Source organism: Equus przewalskii, chromosome 7 (genome assembly GCF_037783145.1).
Source record: "Equus przewalskii isolate Varuska chromosome 7, EquPr2, whole genome shotgun sequence".
Taxonomy (NCBI): domain Eukaryota; kingdom Metazoa; phylum Chordata; class Mammalia; order Perissodactyla; family Equidae; genus Equus; species Equus przewalskii.
The window spans coordinates 37,153,650-37,172,967 of NC_091837.1; the positions used below are offsets into that span (position 1 = coordinate 37,153,650).

At 40.0% G+C, this 19,318-nt stretch overlaps 1 protein-coding gene across 12 annotated transcripts in view; it reads right to left on the bottom strand.

The window, feature by feature from the left end:
• The window catches only part of PIEZO2 (piezo type mechanosensitive ion channel component 2), a 418,984-nt gene that overhangs the window by 149,415 nt on the left and 250,251 nt on the right, over positions 1-19,318 (bottom strand). For all 12 annotated transcript variants that reach the window (XR_011541935.1, XR_011541934.1, XM_070627457.1 and 9 more), the window contains exons 6-7: positions 13,433-13,643; positions 11,939-12,152 (exon numbers count right to left, since the gene is read on the bottom strand). Coding sequence is in view for 10 of the 12 variants with exons in the window: in XM_070627457.1 (XP_070483558.1) it covers positions 11,939-12,152; positions 13,433-13,643 (425 nt within the window). In the remaining 2 variants the exon portion in view is untranslated. The remainder of the gene's footprint in view (positions 1-11,938; positions 12,153-13,432; positions 13,644-19,318) is intronic.

Here is a 19,318-nt window from a genome sequence, read left to right on the forward strand (position 1 = left end):
AAGCTCTCCAGTAAAGGTAAATACACGGCAATTATAAAATCCAGTAGTATTGTAATTTTGGTTTGGAACTCCACTTTTTAAATGTTCTACATGATTTAAAAGACAAATTCATTAAAAAAATTATCCTTTCAAGTCCACATGGAACATTTTCCAAAATAGACCATATTCTGGACCACAAAACAAATTATTTTCTCTGATAACAATGGAATGAAATTAAAATAAAAAGAAAATATCTCCAGAAAAACTAAATACATATATAAATAGCTAATAGATCAAGGAGGAAATTCCAATGGAAACTAAAAAGTATTTTGAACTGAGTGAAAAATAAAACATACTATATCAAAATCTGTAGGATGCCACTAATGGAGTATTTAGGTGGAAATTTATGTTTAAATTTAATTAAAGTGTTTCTGAACATTCATATTAGAAAAGAAGAAAGATCTCAAATCAATGACTTCAATTTCCACCTTTGGAATAGCAACAGGGAAGAGAAATAAAAAGAAGAGCAAATTAAACCTGAAGTTTAGTTTAATTAAGTCAATTAAACACAAAAGAAGTAGAAGAAATTAAAAATATCTGAGTTGAAATCAATGAATAGTAAATAGAAAAGCAATAGAAAAAACAAGGGCTAGTTCTTTAAGAAGGTGATAACTTGATAACCTTTAGCTGGATTGAACAGGAAAAAAAGAAAGAAGCCACAAATTACTAATCTCTGGAATAAATTAAATATCATTACATATTCTACAGATATTCAAAGATCGATACAGATAAATTAAGTAAATATTGTTAACAACTTTATGCCAATAAATTTGACATCTTACATGCAAATTCCTTGAAAGACACAAACTACCAAAACTCATTCAAGAAAAAAGAACTTGAGTAGTCTTATATCTATAAAAGAAATTGAATTTGTGGTTAAAAAACCTTCCCATAAAAAAGAAAAAAAAAACTTCAAGTACATATGGTTTGACTGGCGAATTCTACCAAATGCTTAAAGAAGAAATAACACAAATTCTAAACCGGTCCTTTCAGATCCTTGAAAAACTGGAAATACTTCCAAAGTCATTCTACGAGCTATCATTACCCAATACCAAAACCAAAGACAACCCAATAAAACAAAACTACTGGCCATTATCTATTAAGACCATGGATGTGAAAATTATAAACAAAATTTTATCAATTCAAATTCACCAATATATAAAAGGACAATACCACTTGACCAAGTGAGGTTTATCCCAGGAACACCAGGGTGGTTTAATATTCAAAAATCAATTCACCATATTAACAGACTAGAAAAAAATAAAAAATGATGCAGAAAAAACATTTGTGAATTTGGGTCTGGCAAGTATTTCTTAACTACCACACCAAAAGCATAACTCATAAAAGAACAACAATTAAGTAGACTTCATCAAAATTAAAAACTCTGCTCTTGCAAAGACAATCTATTAAGAGATGGTAATTCACAGACTGGGGAAATATTTGCAAAAACATATCTGATAAATGACTTGTATACTGATTTTCTAAACAACTCAGAAATCGATACCAAGAAAACAAAAAGTTCTGATTTTTTAAAAAATGGGTAAAACGTTTTAACAGATGCTTCATCAGAAAGATATATGAATGTAAAATCATCTCATGAAAAGGTTCTCAGCCTCAACTGTCATCCGGGCAATGCAGACTAAATTAAAACCACAGTGAATTGCCAGTATACACCTATTAGAATGCCCAAGACTAAAAAAGATGGGTCACGCTAAGTGTTAGTGAGGATGCGGAAAAACTGAGTCTCACACCACAGCACGGCTACATCTCAAAACAACTAGGGTTGTGAAGGAAGCCAGATCTGCCCCCTGCCCCCACACCCCAGGCTGATAATAACAATAATAATAAAGAGTACACACTGTGTGACCCCATTTATTCAAAATCTTAGAAAATGTAAACTAATCTAGTTATAGAAAGCACATCGGTGATTAACTGGGGGTGGGATGGGAAGAGGATGAAAGGCAGGAGAGAGAGATGACAAGGGTACGAGGAAATTTGGGTTTGGTGGGTATGTTCACCATCTTGGTGGTGGCGATGGTTTCATGCCTGTTTATGTCAAAACTTATCATTTTTACATTTTAAATATATGCAGTTTATTTATACCTCAAGGAAGCAGTTAAGAAGAACAGTTACACTATGTACACCAATAATGAGTAACTAGCAAGTTTGAGAGAAAACCTTTGTCAAATTTTCTCAGCAAAAAGCTTCTTTAGAGAAATTCTGAAGAGAAAATCAAAGCATCTTGGTTCTCTTTTTCAGAGCTAATCTCTTATCCTGGAGTCAGAGTTGCTCAGAACTAAAACGGAGATACAATAGCAGAGGTCAGTGCATAAGCCATATTCTGCACTTCAGTAAGCCAAGCTGTTAGGAGGCAATACCGTTCAGTATATTTATTCTCAAAATACTTCATCAGTCAGCTAAGTTGGCTTATCTACAATCAAACTAAAAAATTAATGAGATGTTGTTGAAATCAATTAAAGTCCAGATGAGATCATGCATGAGAATCTTAACTCTAATAAACAAGATGGTCACACTTTCCAATAAAAAGTTTGATAGCTAAATAACTGTTTTGTTCCAAAATTCCCTTTCTGAAAAGATCGCTTTAGATTTAATTTTTCATAAGCTGTTATCCTAACTTGAAGGAACAATCCGTCTTTCTACCACAAGAAATTCTACCACCATTAATTTGCTATTAATTTTTAAAGTTGAAAGAACCTAAATGTACCATCCAGGCGTAGTTTGCGATATGTTCATTAATACCAGTCATTTGGAGCAAATTTAGGAAAAATGAAACTGTGAACTATGCCTAATCTTTATTCTTCTTCATATTTTGAAAGATTAAACGAACGCGGAGTCATTTTTTCACTAGAGAGCGTTCACTGGAGGCTGCAGCATGCTCGGCAGGGCTCCAGATACTGAGGGAACACAAAGATAAATTAGATGTGCTTCCTGCCTTTATGGTGCTAGTCAGTCCTCTCACACTGCTCCTTGCCGGGGCCAAATGCTGTGGATCCAGAAGGCCCAGCTCAGTGCACCCAAGTAGGTCCACACCAGAGGGCTGCCTCACCATGTTGCTATGGCTCCAGACGTCCCTCATAGCGCTCCAATTACAAAGTCCCTGGACCTCTGAGGGAGAAAAAAGGGTCAAGGCTGGGGCACCAAAAAGTCATTTTGGAACCTGGTAGTATGATGGGATTATTCGTAAACATTCTAGGAAGGTGGTGGAAAAATGACTGCAGGCTCTGCTTTTATGAAGGTGCTCATGCTCAGTATGGCTAATAGTAATAATAATAAAACTAATCATATGGCTAGTAGTAATCATAATAAGACTAATAATATTTATATCTTAATGATTAAAGTTCTAATCAAAGGCTTGAATACCTAATTAAGTATTAGGACAACTTATTTAACAAATTTATTTAATAAACACCTCTTCACAGTTCTTACCATGTGCTAGGAACTGCGTTTTTACAAATATTAACTCATTTAATATTCATGGGAAAACCTAAAGGGAAGATATTATTATAATTATAATTATCCCCATTTTATATATATAGACACACATAGATACGTAAAATTTCAAATTAGGTTTGCTTAAGGAATATGTTTTGTTTTATAGGAAGAATTAAATAGCAGTAAATCCTCCCAGAGCTGGGACAAATTTTTTAACCAGTAATACGATGATGGCGGTGAGACTTTTAAGGGAAGGCAAAAGAGGAGTTATTTTATTGGAATGGATTTTACTAAACTACAGGATGCCGTATCAATTGTAAATCAGCAGATACAGAAAAACATCATTACTAACCTCCACATAGAACAGTTTATTTAATAAAAATTAAATCACACTGTGTATGGTTTCTACACAAAAAAACTGCAGAAGGAAAGTAGAACTAACTGCTTAATCGCCTTCTGATTACCAGGCCCGGCAGAGGCGGTGCGCATCATTTCCACAGTCACCGCGGCACTCTGGCACAGGCGAAGTGGGCTCATCTTGAAGGCAAGGCCAAAGAAATCCAAAAACACTACCCAAGGTCTCTCAACAAGAAGAGGTAAACCGGGTCCCCAAGAAACACTGAATGTGAACTGACATCTCTAATTTCTTCAAAAGTGAAAGCTACGTACTGCTTTAAACGTGTTTATTTTAACCACCAGGGAGAAAGCTATTCTTGAGTTTTCTGTATAAATAAATTGAAAACCATCATTTTTCTCAAGCAAAAACTAAATATTTGTGCACACCACACTTAAGAAACCAAGTACACTATAGCCTGCTTAGTTTCCTGCTGAACTTAACATTCAATAACTGGAGGACACGTAGCACAGAGCATGGCAGTGGGACTGCAGTGGGTGCATTAAAATTGATGCTGATCTTTCTGGGAAATAATGTTCTCATACATCTTATAGCCAAGGACACAGCTGGGACTGGGAGTTCAGGAAAACCTAAATAAGTTTACATTATTTTGATACACAAGGAGACAAAAATTCAAGGGTTTTAGGAGACAGAGAGAGAAAACTAGCTCGGCCAGGGATTTCCTGAAACTCTGCTGTGTGAGCAGCAGTTTTAGACCCTGAGAGAGCCGAGGGCCCCAAACCAGAGCCTAGACAGACACACACACACAGAGATTATTATGGTCCAATGCAACAAGTGCTAGGAAGTGAGTTTGCATAGGATAATTGCCCAGAAGATAATTCTTGTTCCTCATAGAAGGAAACATGGAAGGTTCCAGAAGGAGCTGCTCTTGCTAGGTTTTGAGAGAAGAGTAGGAATAAGTGAGATGAGGAAGCCAAGAAAGGATATTTCTAGGGAAGGAGACAGCATAAGTGTGGAGGAGTTTAATGAGCTCGGGGAACTACACATGCAATGCCAGATGAGGCTACAATTGTTAGACATGGGGAAGTTGGTCTGAATCAGAAAAGTATTTTATGTGTGTTAATATGATGACTGCAACAGTAAGAACAGTTCCTTTTCAATAAGAGCCCCACGTGGCCAGGCACCTGACATGCACTCTCATATTTAATACCACACTTTGCTCTGAGACAGGCACTGTTTTCACCACTATTTTGCAGATAAGGAAACACAAGTACAGCATCAGGTAAGGTTGCATCCAGGCGCTCTGTCTAGAAAGTAGCAGGGTCAAGACTCAGTCCTGAGCTGTCAGACTGCAGAGAAGGAGCTTGCAAGCATTAGTATAATCCCCTCAGTATCACACTCTAAGAGAGCGGCCCCCACTTCATCCTTGATAGCTGGGAAAGCAGCCGGCAGCAAGGTCCTGACCTCTTGCAACATGTATGCAGGGGAGCTGCTCTTGTAAATATGAACCCTCTAAGAATGAATCTGCACTGTCAGGTCAACCAAGAGCATTCTAGGTCCCCGCAGAGCATATGGCAGATTCTCCATCAAAACTGAAAGGGAGACCCCCTCAGGGGAGATGCCTTCAATAGGCAAAAAATGAGCTATCTGGTCCACAACATTTAATCAAGGCTGGAATTCTGGAAGGTGTGTTGGGAAGTTTTAGGTCTCTGGGTTAGATAGGCATCCTGTGCAAAGGCATGGCGGCCTGGTCGGAAGCAGCAGCTGCTTTTGCACACAATGCTAGGTGCCACAGCAGGGTAGCACACACCACTTCCCAGGGATCCTGGTCCATAACACATCCACTTACGGCCCCAAGTGGCCACAAGTTGCAGCAAATTGCCCAAATGGACTCAGGGTTCAAGTATTTCAGTTCTATTGATTTTTCATTTATCTGTGGAACATCAATTAATTTATCTCTTGGCTCCTGTTTCCCACCTTTCAGATGAGCACCAATGATGTCTGTCTGAGATCTACAAGTCACTTAATCATTAAGAATCTTTTCAAAATGAAACGAAAGCTTTGGTCATTGTTAGATCATCTACCAAATCTACAAATTAGACAACTCGATGGATTAACAACAGCCAGTGACATCTTTTAGGAAAAAGGTAAAGGGAGCTTTAACTTGGTTGGGTTAATTTACATTCCTTCACATTAAAATGACCTGCTCTCCATCTATTTTTCCCCACACACTGGACTGCTTTCAGGGAAGTTCTTGCCAACTGGTCTCCATTAAAAACAATTTAGTCTTTCTGCACTGTTTCTGTTACTAAACCTCAGATCACCGTGTGACAAGACAGGCAGAGATAGCAATCCTGGGCGACGCTGCAGAAGGGCATGCGTATAAATAACCTGGATTATATAATCGCGTGCATAGCAAACCGCGCAGCCCTAACGGAAGAGTCGGCGGCACTGTTTCATTTTCTAAAGGACCCACTGGCTTCTCCGAACTAGAAGAAAAAGACAGGCTGCCTTGAGACCTTTATCACCCCTTACATTTTACTGACATTGCTATCACTAGTATAAAAAGAGCATAAATACAATAAATGATATTGTTTGTTTTTTTTAACATTTTTCTCATTTGTCATAAAATAGTTCACTCGTGATGCTGGAGTTCTAGGCTTTGCTTTTTCTTTTTTACATTGTTTTAACACTGAAATAAATATCAGCTTTTCCTTCACTAAATATAATGTATTTCCTTATGATCATGATTTATTGAAATAGGACATAGAAAGGGTAACAGAGGACAAGTCGTTGTCTATTATTTAATAGAGAATACCACTTTCATAGAGAATGGCCCGAGACTCTCTCTCACTCCTTCCTACTCTTTCATCTTCAAACTTTACAATTTAAGGTGAAAAAAGCAGCAAAACAACAAGTCGAATTTGAGCAAACAAATCCAATCCCTGCAGTAACTCCTCGAATGTTCTAGAGAAAGTTCAGGAGTTGGAATGGAAGCCAGTTGAAGATTAGAAAAGCCAACTTAAAGAATTATTCAGTCACATAGTCATCGCAATGCTTAATGTACACAAATGCTCACTGAGAGGGTTGAGAGACAAATGCGTGGCTCCTAGTGTCCACATCGTGCTTAAGAAAACAAGAGGCACTTCCGACTCCTGCCATGCCCGCCACCCCGCCCATGTCAGAACTTCTACAAAGAACCCACTTTTTGTTGAGATTGCTTTCAGATGAGTTCACCTCAGAATTACTTTGGGTATCCTCTTCACAAGGAAACACAGTCAGCGGTGTGCTGCCAAACTATTAAAATTTCTTTTAGTTCACGCCACCAATAAGGAGAATTTTATAGCATTCCCATACATTGGGGAGCCTTCAAGGCGTCTCACCTTCATGATAATGAAGAACAAATCAGGTCACTGCCTTTGTCCCCATCCTCTGCCCAACGCACCTGCTGTACTTTCAACACAGAAGACGCACGGGACACAAGCCGTCCAAGACTCGAAGCTTCAGGAACGCCGCCAGCCTTACAAGGAGGAAACGGCCAAGGTGCGCGCATGTGTAACTGGAGGCGCCTGAACGCTGACCCACCGCCTCTAATTCTTGCTTCATGTCTTTCAAAATTTAAGGTGTTTGCCTGTCTACAGAAATTCCCTATGAAAATACAAAACCTTCGGAAGAGACTGCACTTGGGATTAGCTAAGGCAAATTTTGCGTAGCTCACGGTCATCCTCAGGGAGACCTCCAGAATGACAGCTGTAACGGGGCTCATTCTAGTGAACAAACTACGGCGAATGATGTATTACCTGTCTTGCATTTAGTTATGTGGATTCCTTTTGAAGCTTTATCTTGTGGGATCAACTTCAGAAGAGTGATCGCTAATTTTTTTTTGATCATAATATACCACAGCATTTCATATTTGGGAAGAATAATCCTACTTTCAGGCACAGTGTCTTAATCTTCCCCTAAGTATACTTGTAACTATCAAATAATGAGCCCTGAATTTTGTTTTGTTTTGTATGCTCATGTGACACTTACGCTGAGGTGGCATCCCACATGCCACAACTAGAAGGACCCACAACTAAAATTATACAACTATGTACCGGGGGGCTTTGGAGAGAAAAAGGAAAAATAAAATCTTTTTTAAAAAGACAAAAGTACATTTGTGCATAGGAAAAATACTGGAAGAATATAGACCAAAAAATAAATAGTATTTATTTCTGGGAGTTAGGATTACATTTTTAAAAAGTGTTTTTCCTTATTCTTTATTATATTTTCCCAAATAATCACCAACAAACATGTTATACTAATGATAAACAAAACAATTTTTCTAAAAAGAAAGGTAATTTTCACCAGAGAGCCTACCTGAAAACTTACAACAAGACAAAAACGGTTTTGCGTCATTTTCGGAAGAAAGCCACATCCAAAGCTGGAGGTTCTGCGGTTATAAAATTAGTGGCAAATTTCCATGCAAGATGATTTTTTCTTTTTTTCTTTTTTTTTTGCTAGTTTCCAGTTTGTTTTCCTCCAACTCAGAATTTCGGGTTAATAACCGTGCACTGAAATTCCTTATGAAAAAGCGATTGTTTTAATAGCTTTAAAGATGTAAATTTCCAAGCTTTCCAGGACTAAGATGCAATGTCCTATCATCACCAAGTTACTGGGGAGGAATCTACAAGGCAGTTTATATGTCTATACTGCACTGTTTAGCTCAAAGTGTCTATACCCTGATAAGCAACTCAACTTTTAATGACTTACTCTATGAGATTATAGTAACGGACCTTTTAAACTGTTTAAAGGGATTATCTGCAAAATGTCTATAATAAATTATAATTAATTATAATTTTAAGTTTGGAACAATTTAAATGAAAACTACATATACATTATTATATGATTAGGATCGTTATTGTCTATACCAGAGGTTGGCAAGCTTGGTTCACCACCTGTTTGGGTACAGCTTGTGAGCTAATAGCATGGTTTTCACATTTTTAATTGGTTCAAAAAAATCAAAAGAAAAAATTTCATGAAATGTGAAAATAATATGAAATCTAAACGTTGGTGTCCACAAACAAAGTTTTACTGGAACACAGCCACATTCGTTCTTTTACATCTTGCCCATGGCTGCTTTCGCACGATGACAGCTTCTTGAAAGAATTGCGACAGAATAGGCCAGCATGTCTAAAATATTCACTCACTCATCTTTTACAGAAAAAGTGTTTGCAAGGTGGTTCTGAACATTCTTTGTATTTTCTATCATCAGTCTCTAGATGGCAGAAAATATCCTTAAACTGGGGAGGGGTGTCAACTACTACCCCAGAGGAGAAGCTATTTACATTTCCAATCAGACCGTCTCCTAAGTCAGTCCTTCCAACAGCACAGAACCTTTTCTCTACATGTGTTCGATAACCAAAAATCAAATGTCTAGAAAATACCAAAGGATTCATTTAGTCTGGAACTAGCATCTGTACTGAAATTTAGTATCTACTCACTCCTGCCTAAAATAAATCTTACATAAATCTGTACCATTAAAGGGGCTTCTCAGTTTCCCTTGCAACTTGACTGAGGTACAACTGACACATGAAGTTGTGATATATTTAAAGTGTACAATGTGATGATACAAGTATACATTGTGAAACGATTACATCAATCAAACTAATTAACACATCAATCGGCTCACACGATTACTTTTTTTTGTTTTGGTGAGAATGCTTAAGATTTACTCTTTCAGCAACTTTCAAGTATACAATACAGCATTCTTAGCTATAGTGACCCTGCTGTGCATTAGATCCCCAGAACTTGCTCATCTTACAACTGAATTTGTAGCCTTTTACCAGCCTCTGTCCATTTCCCCCATCTCCCAGCCCCCTGCAACCACCATTCTATTCTTTGGTTCTACAAGTTTGACTTTTTTGTTTAGATTCCACATACAAGTGGCATCATACAGCATTTGTCTCTCTCTGACTTACGTCACTTAGCATAATACCCTCCAGGTCCATATGTGTTGTCACAAATAGCAGAATTTTCTTTCTCATGGCTGAATAATACTCCACTGTGTATATATAACATATTTTCTTTATCCATTCACCCATCAGCAGACACTTCATTTGTTTCCATGTCTTGGCTTCTCAGTTTTAATGAGTCTATGTAACATTCCTCTCTTTGCAGACAGAATTACACTTGTTAAGCCTCCACGTCAAGCCAACTGGATTTAGAATTAGGTAGGTTGTATGTGTGTGTTGAGTACTAACTTATTTTAACTGAATATAAGTGGTTTTAGGACTCGATTCACTTTTTTAAAGCATTGTAAGACACAGTCATAAACTAGCTTTTATTATGGACAAATTTACACACGAATGAATAAAAGTGAGAAGGGTGGGTCAGCACACATAGCTTCTTCATATTTACTGTCACTTATGAACTGCATTGGCACCTCTTGAAAGAAGGAGGCAAACCTATATTGTCAGCATGACAATGTTATTCATGTTCTTATCAAACACAGATTCCTCATTTTTCAACAAGAAGACAAGAAGCACCAACACCACTTCCCAGAGACACATTAGAGAGGGGAATTCTGGCACAGTTTTCTCCTTGACCTCACATTCTCTCCTACCATTTCTGTCACCTTTCTTTTCTCTATAACTTTCAATTATGAACTTTTCCACAGAAAAAGAGAAGTTAAAATAGGACAAAGATAACTTAATGCCAATCACCTAGCTTAAATAATTTTATTTATCTTTACTGGCAAACAGTAGAAAGTTGCAGATATCATGACACTTCATCCCTAACTAATTTACCCTGTGTCTCCTAAAATAATGACATTTTCCTGTATATCCATAATACATTCATGCACCTAAGAATTAGCAATAATTCTATCATAGTAGCTAATAACCAATGAATGTTGAAACTTCCCCATTTAACCTCAAAATGTCTTCTCGAGATTTGCCGTTGAACAGAATGTAACCTAGAGTCACGCTTCACATGTGTTTGCAAGGTTTCCTCAGCTCTCCTTTAAAGTAGAACAGCCCTGCCCCCACCCCCACCCCAGGCACTTCCTTGTCATGATGCTGATTTTTCAAGAGACCAGACCCTTTGATATAGAATCTACATTCTGAATTTTTCTGATCCTCTGGAGTCACTGAAATTATTTTTTTTCCTTTATATTTCCTGTGAATTGGAGGTTGGGTGTAAAGACTTCACAGGATGATGCCCCAGACCTCGTATGGCATCACATCTTCAAGTGCACATTCTTGAGCTAGCCCATTTTTGGTAATGTTAGTTTGATCAATTAGTTAAGGTGTTGACCACCACAGTAAAGTTTGATTTTTTCCCTTTACAATTAGCAAATAATCAGTGAGGTTAAACTTTGTCATTGTTGCAAACATCCCTCATCCCAACAACCTTTTTAACTAACGGTCACAGTTTGTGACTAGAATCAAGCATTTCATTAAGAATTGATAAATAGTAATTTCCTAATTCTATTATTTCTTTCCCTTTCATTAGCTGTTGTGATCCTGTAGCAAGGAATTTCCCTCATTAATGGAGAATGGCCTAGAGTTCCTGCTAAAAAATCAAAGTAAATGCTGGAATCTTTGCCTTTAATTCCCATTTTCATAGTAAGGAGTTGGTGTAATGGTCATCTCCTATTGAAGCAAATTAGATATTTCTTTTCCTCTCTCTCTTTCACAACATGGACTCATATATTTTTACTTTTAAATTTTTACAATCAGTTATTATGTTTGGTACTCAATTTGTCCTCTGTCCTATGAGAGCTCCTTGTAGCTGGAGGCTTTAACCCATTGCTATTATTCTTTGATGTAAAATGTTCTTCCTGGATCTCTTTCCACAGCTGAGACCATGTGTCTGTTCCACTTGCTAAGACAGCAGCTTCTCCTCTTTCTGAGTCCGAGCAGCAGCCCCATCTGAAGAGACTGTCTACCTCCTTCTAGACTGTGTCATTCAATAAATTTAAAGCACTAGACTGCTTCCCCCCTCCCCCACCAAATCTCTGCTTAACCCACAAGAGGATTAACCCCTGAACATTCAGACAAGGTCATGGAGGGGGCATTCCCCCTGAAATGTCCGAACCATTTCTCTTACCTTGCATAGTAGTCATTGGGTGGAACCGCTTCTTGAAAGAATTGGAACTGATATAAATAAAGTCCAATTAAGTGCCCTGCTGTGAAAATAGCCAGCAGAACACAGAGACAGCTGAACAGCAATGGGTCGAACGTCCGGCACCAGGACCACCAGGTGCACAGACCCAAAAATACAAAGAAGTACACAGACGAGGTCAGAGACGGCAGCATCATACCTAAAGAAGAAGAAACGCGATCATGAACACCTGCACAGGACTGGAAAATCATTTACCACTCAGCAAATGTAACTATTGGAGATTACGCAAATTTCCTTCATATGCTTTAGGTACTGATCAGGTTTTTAAAACATTAATTACATTTTATTTATAAAATTCAGAATACTATTTTTATTGTAAAAAATAGTCACACACAAAATGATATTTGTAAAGATGGACAAATAACCAGGTGAGGAAGAAAGTCTCCCTGTGGCGTTTGAGTCAAGTAAACATCTACTTTTCATACCAGTAGGACTTGGCACATTTACTGGCCTGTTTCCACCTTTCTATTTTGCCCCCACATTTTTCAGGGATAGCTGTACGTCCACTCCAACTTTCCCTGATACCATATTTTATAACAACTTATAAAAATCATTATAAAATGACATTATATGACATAAAATCATTAAAAATGATTCTTTTGGCTAAGCAGGATTTGTAAGAACATTCCATTGTGTGGCAGCTGAAGTCTCACTGAGACTTTGTCCTGCCACCAAACTCTGATCTGCACTATCACCAACAAGGGAAACGTACAATGACATGATTCCTTATAGGCATTTAGAAACATTTTTGCGTGGCATTTTGAAATGACTCCTTGTTAAAATATTGGGTTATATTCCTTGAGAAATTCTATTCTCTTTTGCACTTTTTTATTTTCCTATTAAAAAGCAGTTAAGTGGTTTCATCTCGTGACATTTCAAGTAAACAGCATGGAGTAAACCTCACAGTAGCTCAGGAGTGGAATGGAAGGAGGGGGAAAACCAAGATAACATTATTATGGAATAAGCAGTCTGTAGCCAAAATTTAAAGGAAGTGAGTGTCTGTGCTGGAAGATTACAATCTAACTTAGTAAGAAAAATAGTATATCCTGGAGAGTTAAATTAAGATCACTAACGACTCAGTGCAAACAGACGTGCTTTCAGAACACACATGTGCCGCTCGCGATGGGCACATTCAGCTTGTCCACGGCAGCCAATCGCCATTCGTAGGCTCCACGGGAGAAGGATAGTTGTGTTTGTAATTTACACATAGAAAATGAGGTCACTTAACAGATATGGAGAAAGCTTGTTTTACAGAGGTTAACAGAAATCATCTAAAAACATAAAAACTAGAACAAAACAGAGAAAACTATTTGTGTGTGTGTGAGTTGTACACGTGGCTAGTTTTACAAAAGCTATAGTTATTATTTTGGAGTCATTATTCACCAAAGTGCTACGTGTGTTCCACGCAGAAACTCTCACCTGATGACCCCAGTAAAATTGTCACAACAACTTTTCCAGCGGTGGTTATCATGTTGCCAATAAACTCCTTAAGCTTGGAAGCCACAGAGGCAAGCCTGCGGAACATTTTTAATTTTGTGCTGTCTTCCAACTCTCCTTCAACACCATCTCCTTCATCTAAATCCTCTTCGTAGATCAGTGCCTCTTCTGGATCTATTTTTTCTCCTCCAGCCTAAATAAATGAAAAACAGAAAACACTGCAGTCCAGAACTCTGCCCATCAGCCTGGCAGATTATATGGTTTGTAATTTATGGGTCCGTCAATGAGGTGAATTTCACAAATCAGGAAAAAAAATGCAGACAACCACCAAAGGCCCTCCAGGTCTCTGACAGTTCCTATAAAGCCTAGGTAACTTTGATCTTTCCTGAAGGAGTAAACAGCAAACATCACTAATCACAGGGTCCCTAACAGCATGGCATCTTACCTGCGAGAGCTCACTCTTTACAGGCAGAGGAAGAAACTGTCAGAAACATCTATTAATAATGTTAGCTTTCATCAGTGTGGATTTGGTTCCTCAAATTTCCAGAGTTTGCACCAAGATTTGATTACAGAATCCATGGCTTTTAACTGAAAAGGTGGGCCAAGTCAGTGCTTAGGAAATCCCTTGTCTTCCTGAAGTTTATCTTTGCTCACTATCTTAGTGTTTCCTGACCTTGGGAGGATGAGTGGTCCCGGGGTAATGGCTAAACATACAGTCGCTTCCTGCCTTTCCTTTCAGAGAATGATATACTGCTTCAATCTGGACCATTCAGCAGCTATGTGCCATCCTTAGAGATTTAGGGAAGAAACACACGTACAGAACATACACATATTTCCGCAGATTGTTTCAAAATGGGTATACTAAGGTGTTTTTGTTTTTAAACAATACACAGGAATTTTTTTGGACTACTTAGAATCTTTCCCTAGAAAGGTTAGGAGTTTTTTAAAAGAACTACAAATATAAACCTTAAGACAAAAGGAGGCTGCTTTAGATGCATGACACTTTGCTGGCATTTGTCCCTAGGCCAACAAACTTCGAATCTCCAGCCCCACCGAAAGGCCTGCAGCTGGCGGCAGAGCCAGAGGGTCTTTCAGCGCAGTTCAGACGCTATTTAAGGGTTCAGAGTGGAGCTCTGCCTCTCCATGCTCCCACTTTAAAGGTTCTTTCCTGATACACTTAGTTCAGATATTTACATAATATTCATCTCTAACTATGCCAAGTTCACTGGAGGAGGCAGGCAAGTCCCACACATGCTGAGTGGCCTTGGGGACGCAGAGATCTTCTGTTGCCCAGGAGGGTACAGACCACGTGTGACTTAAGTTGGCTAATGATGAAGCCAAGGCTACAGGGTGTACCCCCACCCTCCACACATGCACACACTCCCACTCTCTCTCTCTCTCTCTCAGGGATTTAATTCCAGGCTTATTCAAGTTGATACATCCAAATTGGGTTCTATTGTATTCCATCATGACACATTTTTCTTTTTCCTCCCTGAAGGAAAAGGAATGCCTCAAGCTTATTCATAAAGATTTTTCTATCTGTTTAGAGCCTAGTGTGTGCTAGTATCTCTAGCAAGAGATACAGCAATAAACATGTAAACAAGCAAAAGATTAACAAGCTAAATATCTCAGAGTAATGAATGCTACTCAGAGAATTAAAATAGGGTCATGTGAGCGTAGTGACAGGGTTGCTATTTTAGATCCTGAGGTCAGGGAGAGCCTCTCCGTGGAGGTGACATTTAAGCTAAGACTTGAATGTCACAGTCACCAGTGAAAATCCTAGGCAATGGAAAATCCTAGGCCATGTGAAAATCCCAGGCAAGAGCATGTGAGACTGAGGGAAGAGCTGGTCAAAGGCTCTATGGTACGTTCAGAAAGAAGACATGTGTCCCCAAACCTGCTTCTTCCGCAAAGTCATCTTTCTCCTTGTCAGCTGATGACCCTCTTCCTACTACATTGAGAGAAGAGGGGCGAGCTCTGACCAGTACATCAGTCCATCTACCTAAAGCCCACTTGTGGAGCAGGCACTTGGGTCCCCCCTCCTGTGACTGTGGATGAGCTGCACGTGCTGGGACGCCAGGGAGAAGGATGGCTCTGGTCATCCTTCCCTCTCTCCTGTATCATCTCATGCTCCCTTTCTCCCGGATCACCCCATCAACAAACAAACGCGTCTCACCATCTCACCTTAGGAAAACACAACCCTCCCAACCCACGTTTGCCTCTCAAAGAGAAACTCTCCAAGACTTGGCTGGATGCATGGCGCCATTCCCCCTACACTTAATTTCTCTTGAACCCACTCTAATAGGACTTTGACTGCCAACCACTCCACCGAGTGAGGGATACGACATGATCTGTTTCACAAAGTGACTCCCAGGGAGACCAGAGAGCAGAGCTATGGTTGAGGAGAGGGGAGCTGGTGACGCTGAAGGAGGTTCCTGCCTTTGTAGTCTATCTTGGAGGTCGAGTCAGCAGGACTAGCTGGTAAATTTATTGTGGATGGAGGAGGGATAGAGGAGAACCAAAGACAGTTCCTGTATTTTTGTTTTTATTGATGAGATGGGGACACCCAGAAGTGGAGCGGGTTGGGAAATTCAATTCTGAGATGCTTTCCGGCATTCTTGCGGGAGGCATCATGAGGGCAGCTAGTATAGGAATCTAGAGTGTTGGAGAGAGGTGGGAACTGGAGGTCTATTTTTTTTAAAATTTAATTTAATTTTTTATTTTTTGAGGAAGATTAGCCCTGAGCTAACATCTTTCACCAATCCTCCTCTTTTTACTAAGGAAGACTGGCCCTGAGCTGACATCTGTGCCCGTCTTCCTCTACTTTATATGTGGGACGCTTGCCACAGCATGGCTTGACAAGCAGTGCATAGGTCCACACCCAGGATCTGAATGGGTGAACTCCAGGTTACTGAAGCAGAATATGTGAATTTAACCTCTGTGCCACTGGGCTGACCCCCTGGAGGTCTATTTGAGGTCCACGGGCATATGGATGGTTTTAAAAGTTGGGGGTCTAACGAGATTACCTGGAGAAAATACAGAGATTGCCACCTCTCAGGTGCTGCCACACCCTGGGACCAGTCCATCTCCCCAAACTTACCCAGAGTCCACAGGTTCTGTTCTCACCCTTGGGGATCCCTTCCCCAGGCTTAGGCCCGGCTTACAGGCAGCTTCATTTCCCCCAGCAGTGTCACTGTGGTGGCTGATCCAGTGAAGCCCCTGCTTTGGCACTCACATGCCATCCACATACGAACAATCTGCTCATGGAGCATCTGTTGCTTAATATCCCCCTCACAATGGGTGACTGACACATTAATAATCCTCCTTGAGGAAGGAAGTTTGGCCAAAACCTTCAATCACCGTACTTAAAAAAGGAGATAGGGAGAGAGAACACAGCTAGAGCTGTTTGGGTCACTGTCAGAAACACGTGTAACTTTCATAATAAATGACTTATTATTCAATTATAGAATTGCTACAGATGTAGATTAAATCAAATAGAAATCTCTGGTCAACAACCTTTGTGAGGTTAGACAAATGCATTTCCCTGACCTCTCTTAGGCAGGACTGGTGCCCTGGTGATTTTTATAAACATTCCAATGCACTTGAAGTTTTGAGCATTTTTGTACCAGAATCCCTGACGCCCTGAGTTGGAAATGCTTTCTAAACCTGCCAAGCTGAGAGAGAGCCAAAAGTGAGACGGGGTTTGCCTCTGTGAGCCCCTCAGTCCAGGCTGGGGCCAGAACTGCCATTAGTCACGGCCGGCTGGCTTATGAACGGGCGGGCTCTCTCCCCCTAAACGATTTGTCTGGTGAAGCATAAACACCGACGCTCTGGAAGAGCCTCGACTCACTTAACATATTTACTAACAAGCAGCCTTGTTGCTGGAGTGGTGATCAGCCCCTGCACTGGAACGCAGCTGGACTCTGGGAGCCAAGCTAAGGAGGAGGAGCTGTGAATAAAGACTGAATTCCCCTGGTTTCTGAGCTATCTTAGAAATTGAGGACAAAGAGAACCCTTTACAGTTTTGAAAAAAACAAACAAAATATTCCATATCATTATTGTCCATGTCAAAATCTAAAACTTATTTGAAGAAACATAAGCACTTTAACTCACCTTCTTTAAAAGTTCCCGACTTCAAAATGCACCAACATGTACTACGGGAGCATCTCTCATTTCACATGAGGAAGCTCCAAGTGCGCTGGAATCATCCATGCGCAAGGTCCTACTATTCTCGGATCTTGGATCAGGCCGAGAGGCAAGGCTACCTCTCATGTCTTCCCACAACTGCCTGTCACCCATAGGCCCCATCCCCATAAGGCACTGAATTAGCAGTTTCCGCTCAATTTTGAAATGAGAAGATGCAATAAGCTACTTTTGTAGAACCCAAACGTCCACTTTTCTTTACCCCCAAGCACTAAAAGATTCGATGTGGGCTGGAAGAAATCCTAAGGATGGCCTGGAGTCTTTAGGAGGACAGATTACCGAACTCCACTTCAAACTTCCTAAACCAGAAATTGGAGGAGCGAATCCTGGGAGTATGAATGACTGAAGAGCGGTGCTGTGTGAGTGAGAAGCAGCCAGCCTAGAACCCATGCGCTGGCTGACACCTGCAACCCCTGGTCATAATTCTACATTCAGGTGACTAGGCAAAATTTGCCATATTTTGTTTGAATCATATCCAAGGCTGACTCTTTAACTGGAAAATACATTGAAGTAATTCATCTGTAGAACCTCCTTCAGGTTTCAGTCAACCTTTAGACATTAGACCAGAGCTTTTTATGCACTGAATCCATTTTCCTCTTCTTCATGGTTAAAACCAAGCTATTAAAACATTTCAATGGGAGTGTATCACAGTCACAAATCAGGAGCCAAAAGATCTGGGAGGCAGAGGGAGCATTTTTCTAAAGTGTCACTAGTTGTTTATTCATTGTTTATTATTAAAAGTTAACAATTTATCTTAACAGAATGGGTTCATCTCAACAGAAGAGCCCAAGGAAGGAAAAGGCAAGTGTTGTGAGTCACAGCTGAAGATAAACGGCCTCACAGCGCTCCCCAGCGGGCGGCAGGCGGCAGGCAGAGGCGGAGGAGGGACTTGCTTGCATGGTGTCATGTATGTTGTGCAAACCTAACGTGATAGCATTGTACAGACACACCAAATGTTGCATTCTGTTTCTACACTTGTTTTACGAAGATTAATTTTCCAAAATAAGATCCCTGTTTCATTTGGAAAAGTGAGCATATAGATAGATGTATGCTTTCAACCACCTTCTACAGAGTGATGAAAGGTCAATAAAGGGCAGGTGAAGACAATCTGAACAGGCAGACAGTGACCAACTGGGTTAGTGGGTTTCAGCCAGGACAGCAGGATCCGCGGGGCTTTAGGAAAAACAGTCCTAGGTCCACCTCACGCATTCCCCTGCCTGCCAGAGAGTCTGATTTATTTATAGGTCTGGGATGGGCCCCGAATCCCATATAAGGACCCAAATAATTGCCTGCGATGGACTAAGATGCAAAGAAAATGCATATCTTTGTTATTAAAATGTCAAAAGTTTGGGCAGTGCTGTAGCTCCTCTGAAATCCACAGAATTCTTTCCCCGTCCATCCTTTCCTGTTCCTCCCTCCCATCGGGAACCTCTTTATGGAGCCTGAGCTCTGTCTCTGAACACTGAGCCAGGTCTAGGGTGGGACACAAATGTGGATCCACCGTGGGACCCAGAGGTCTGCAGTCACTCAGAGGAAAGAAACCAGCAATACACAACTGTTTATAAAATGAGTATATCAGAGCTTTAGAACATTGAGAGGAAAAAGGGATTGCATCTGACTACAGGGATTTGGAAGGCCCGGTTCCAAGTATTCCCAAAGCAAATG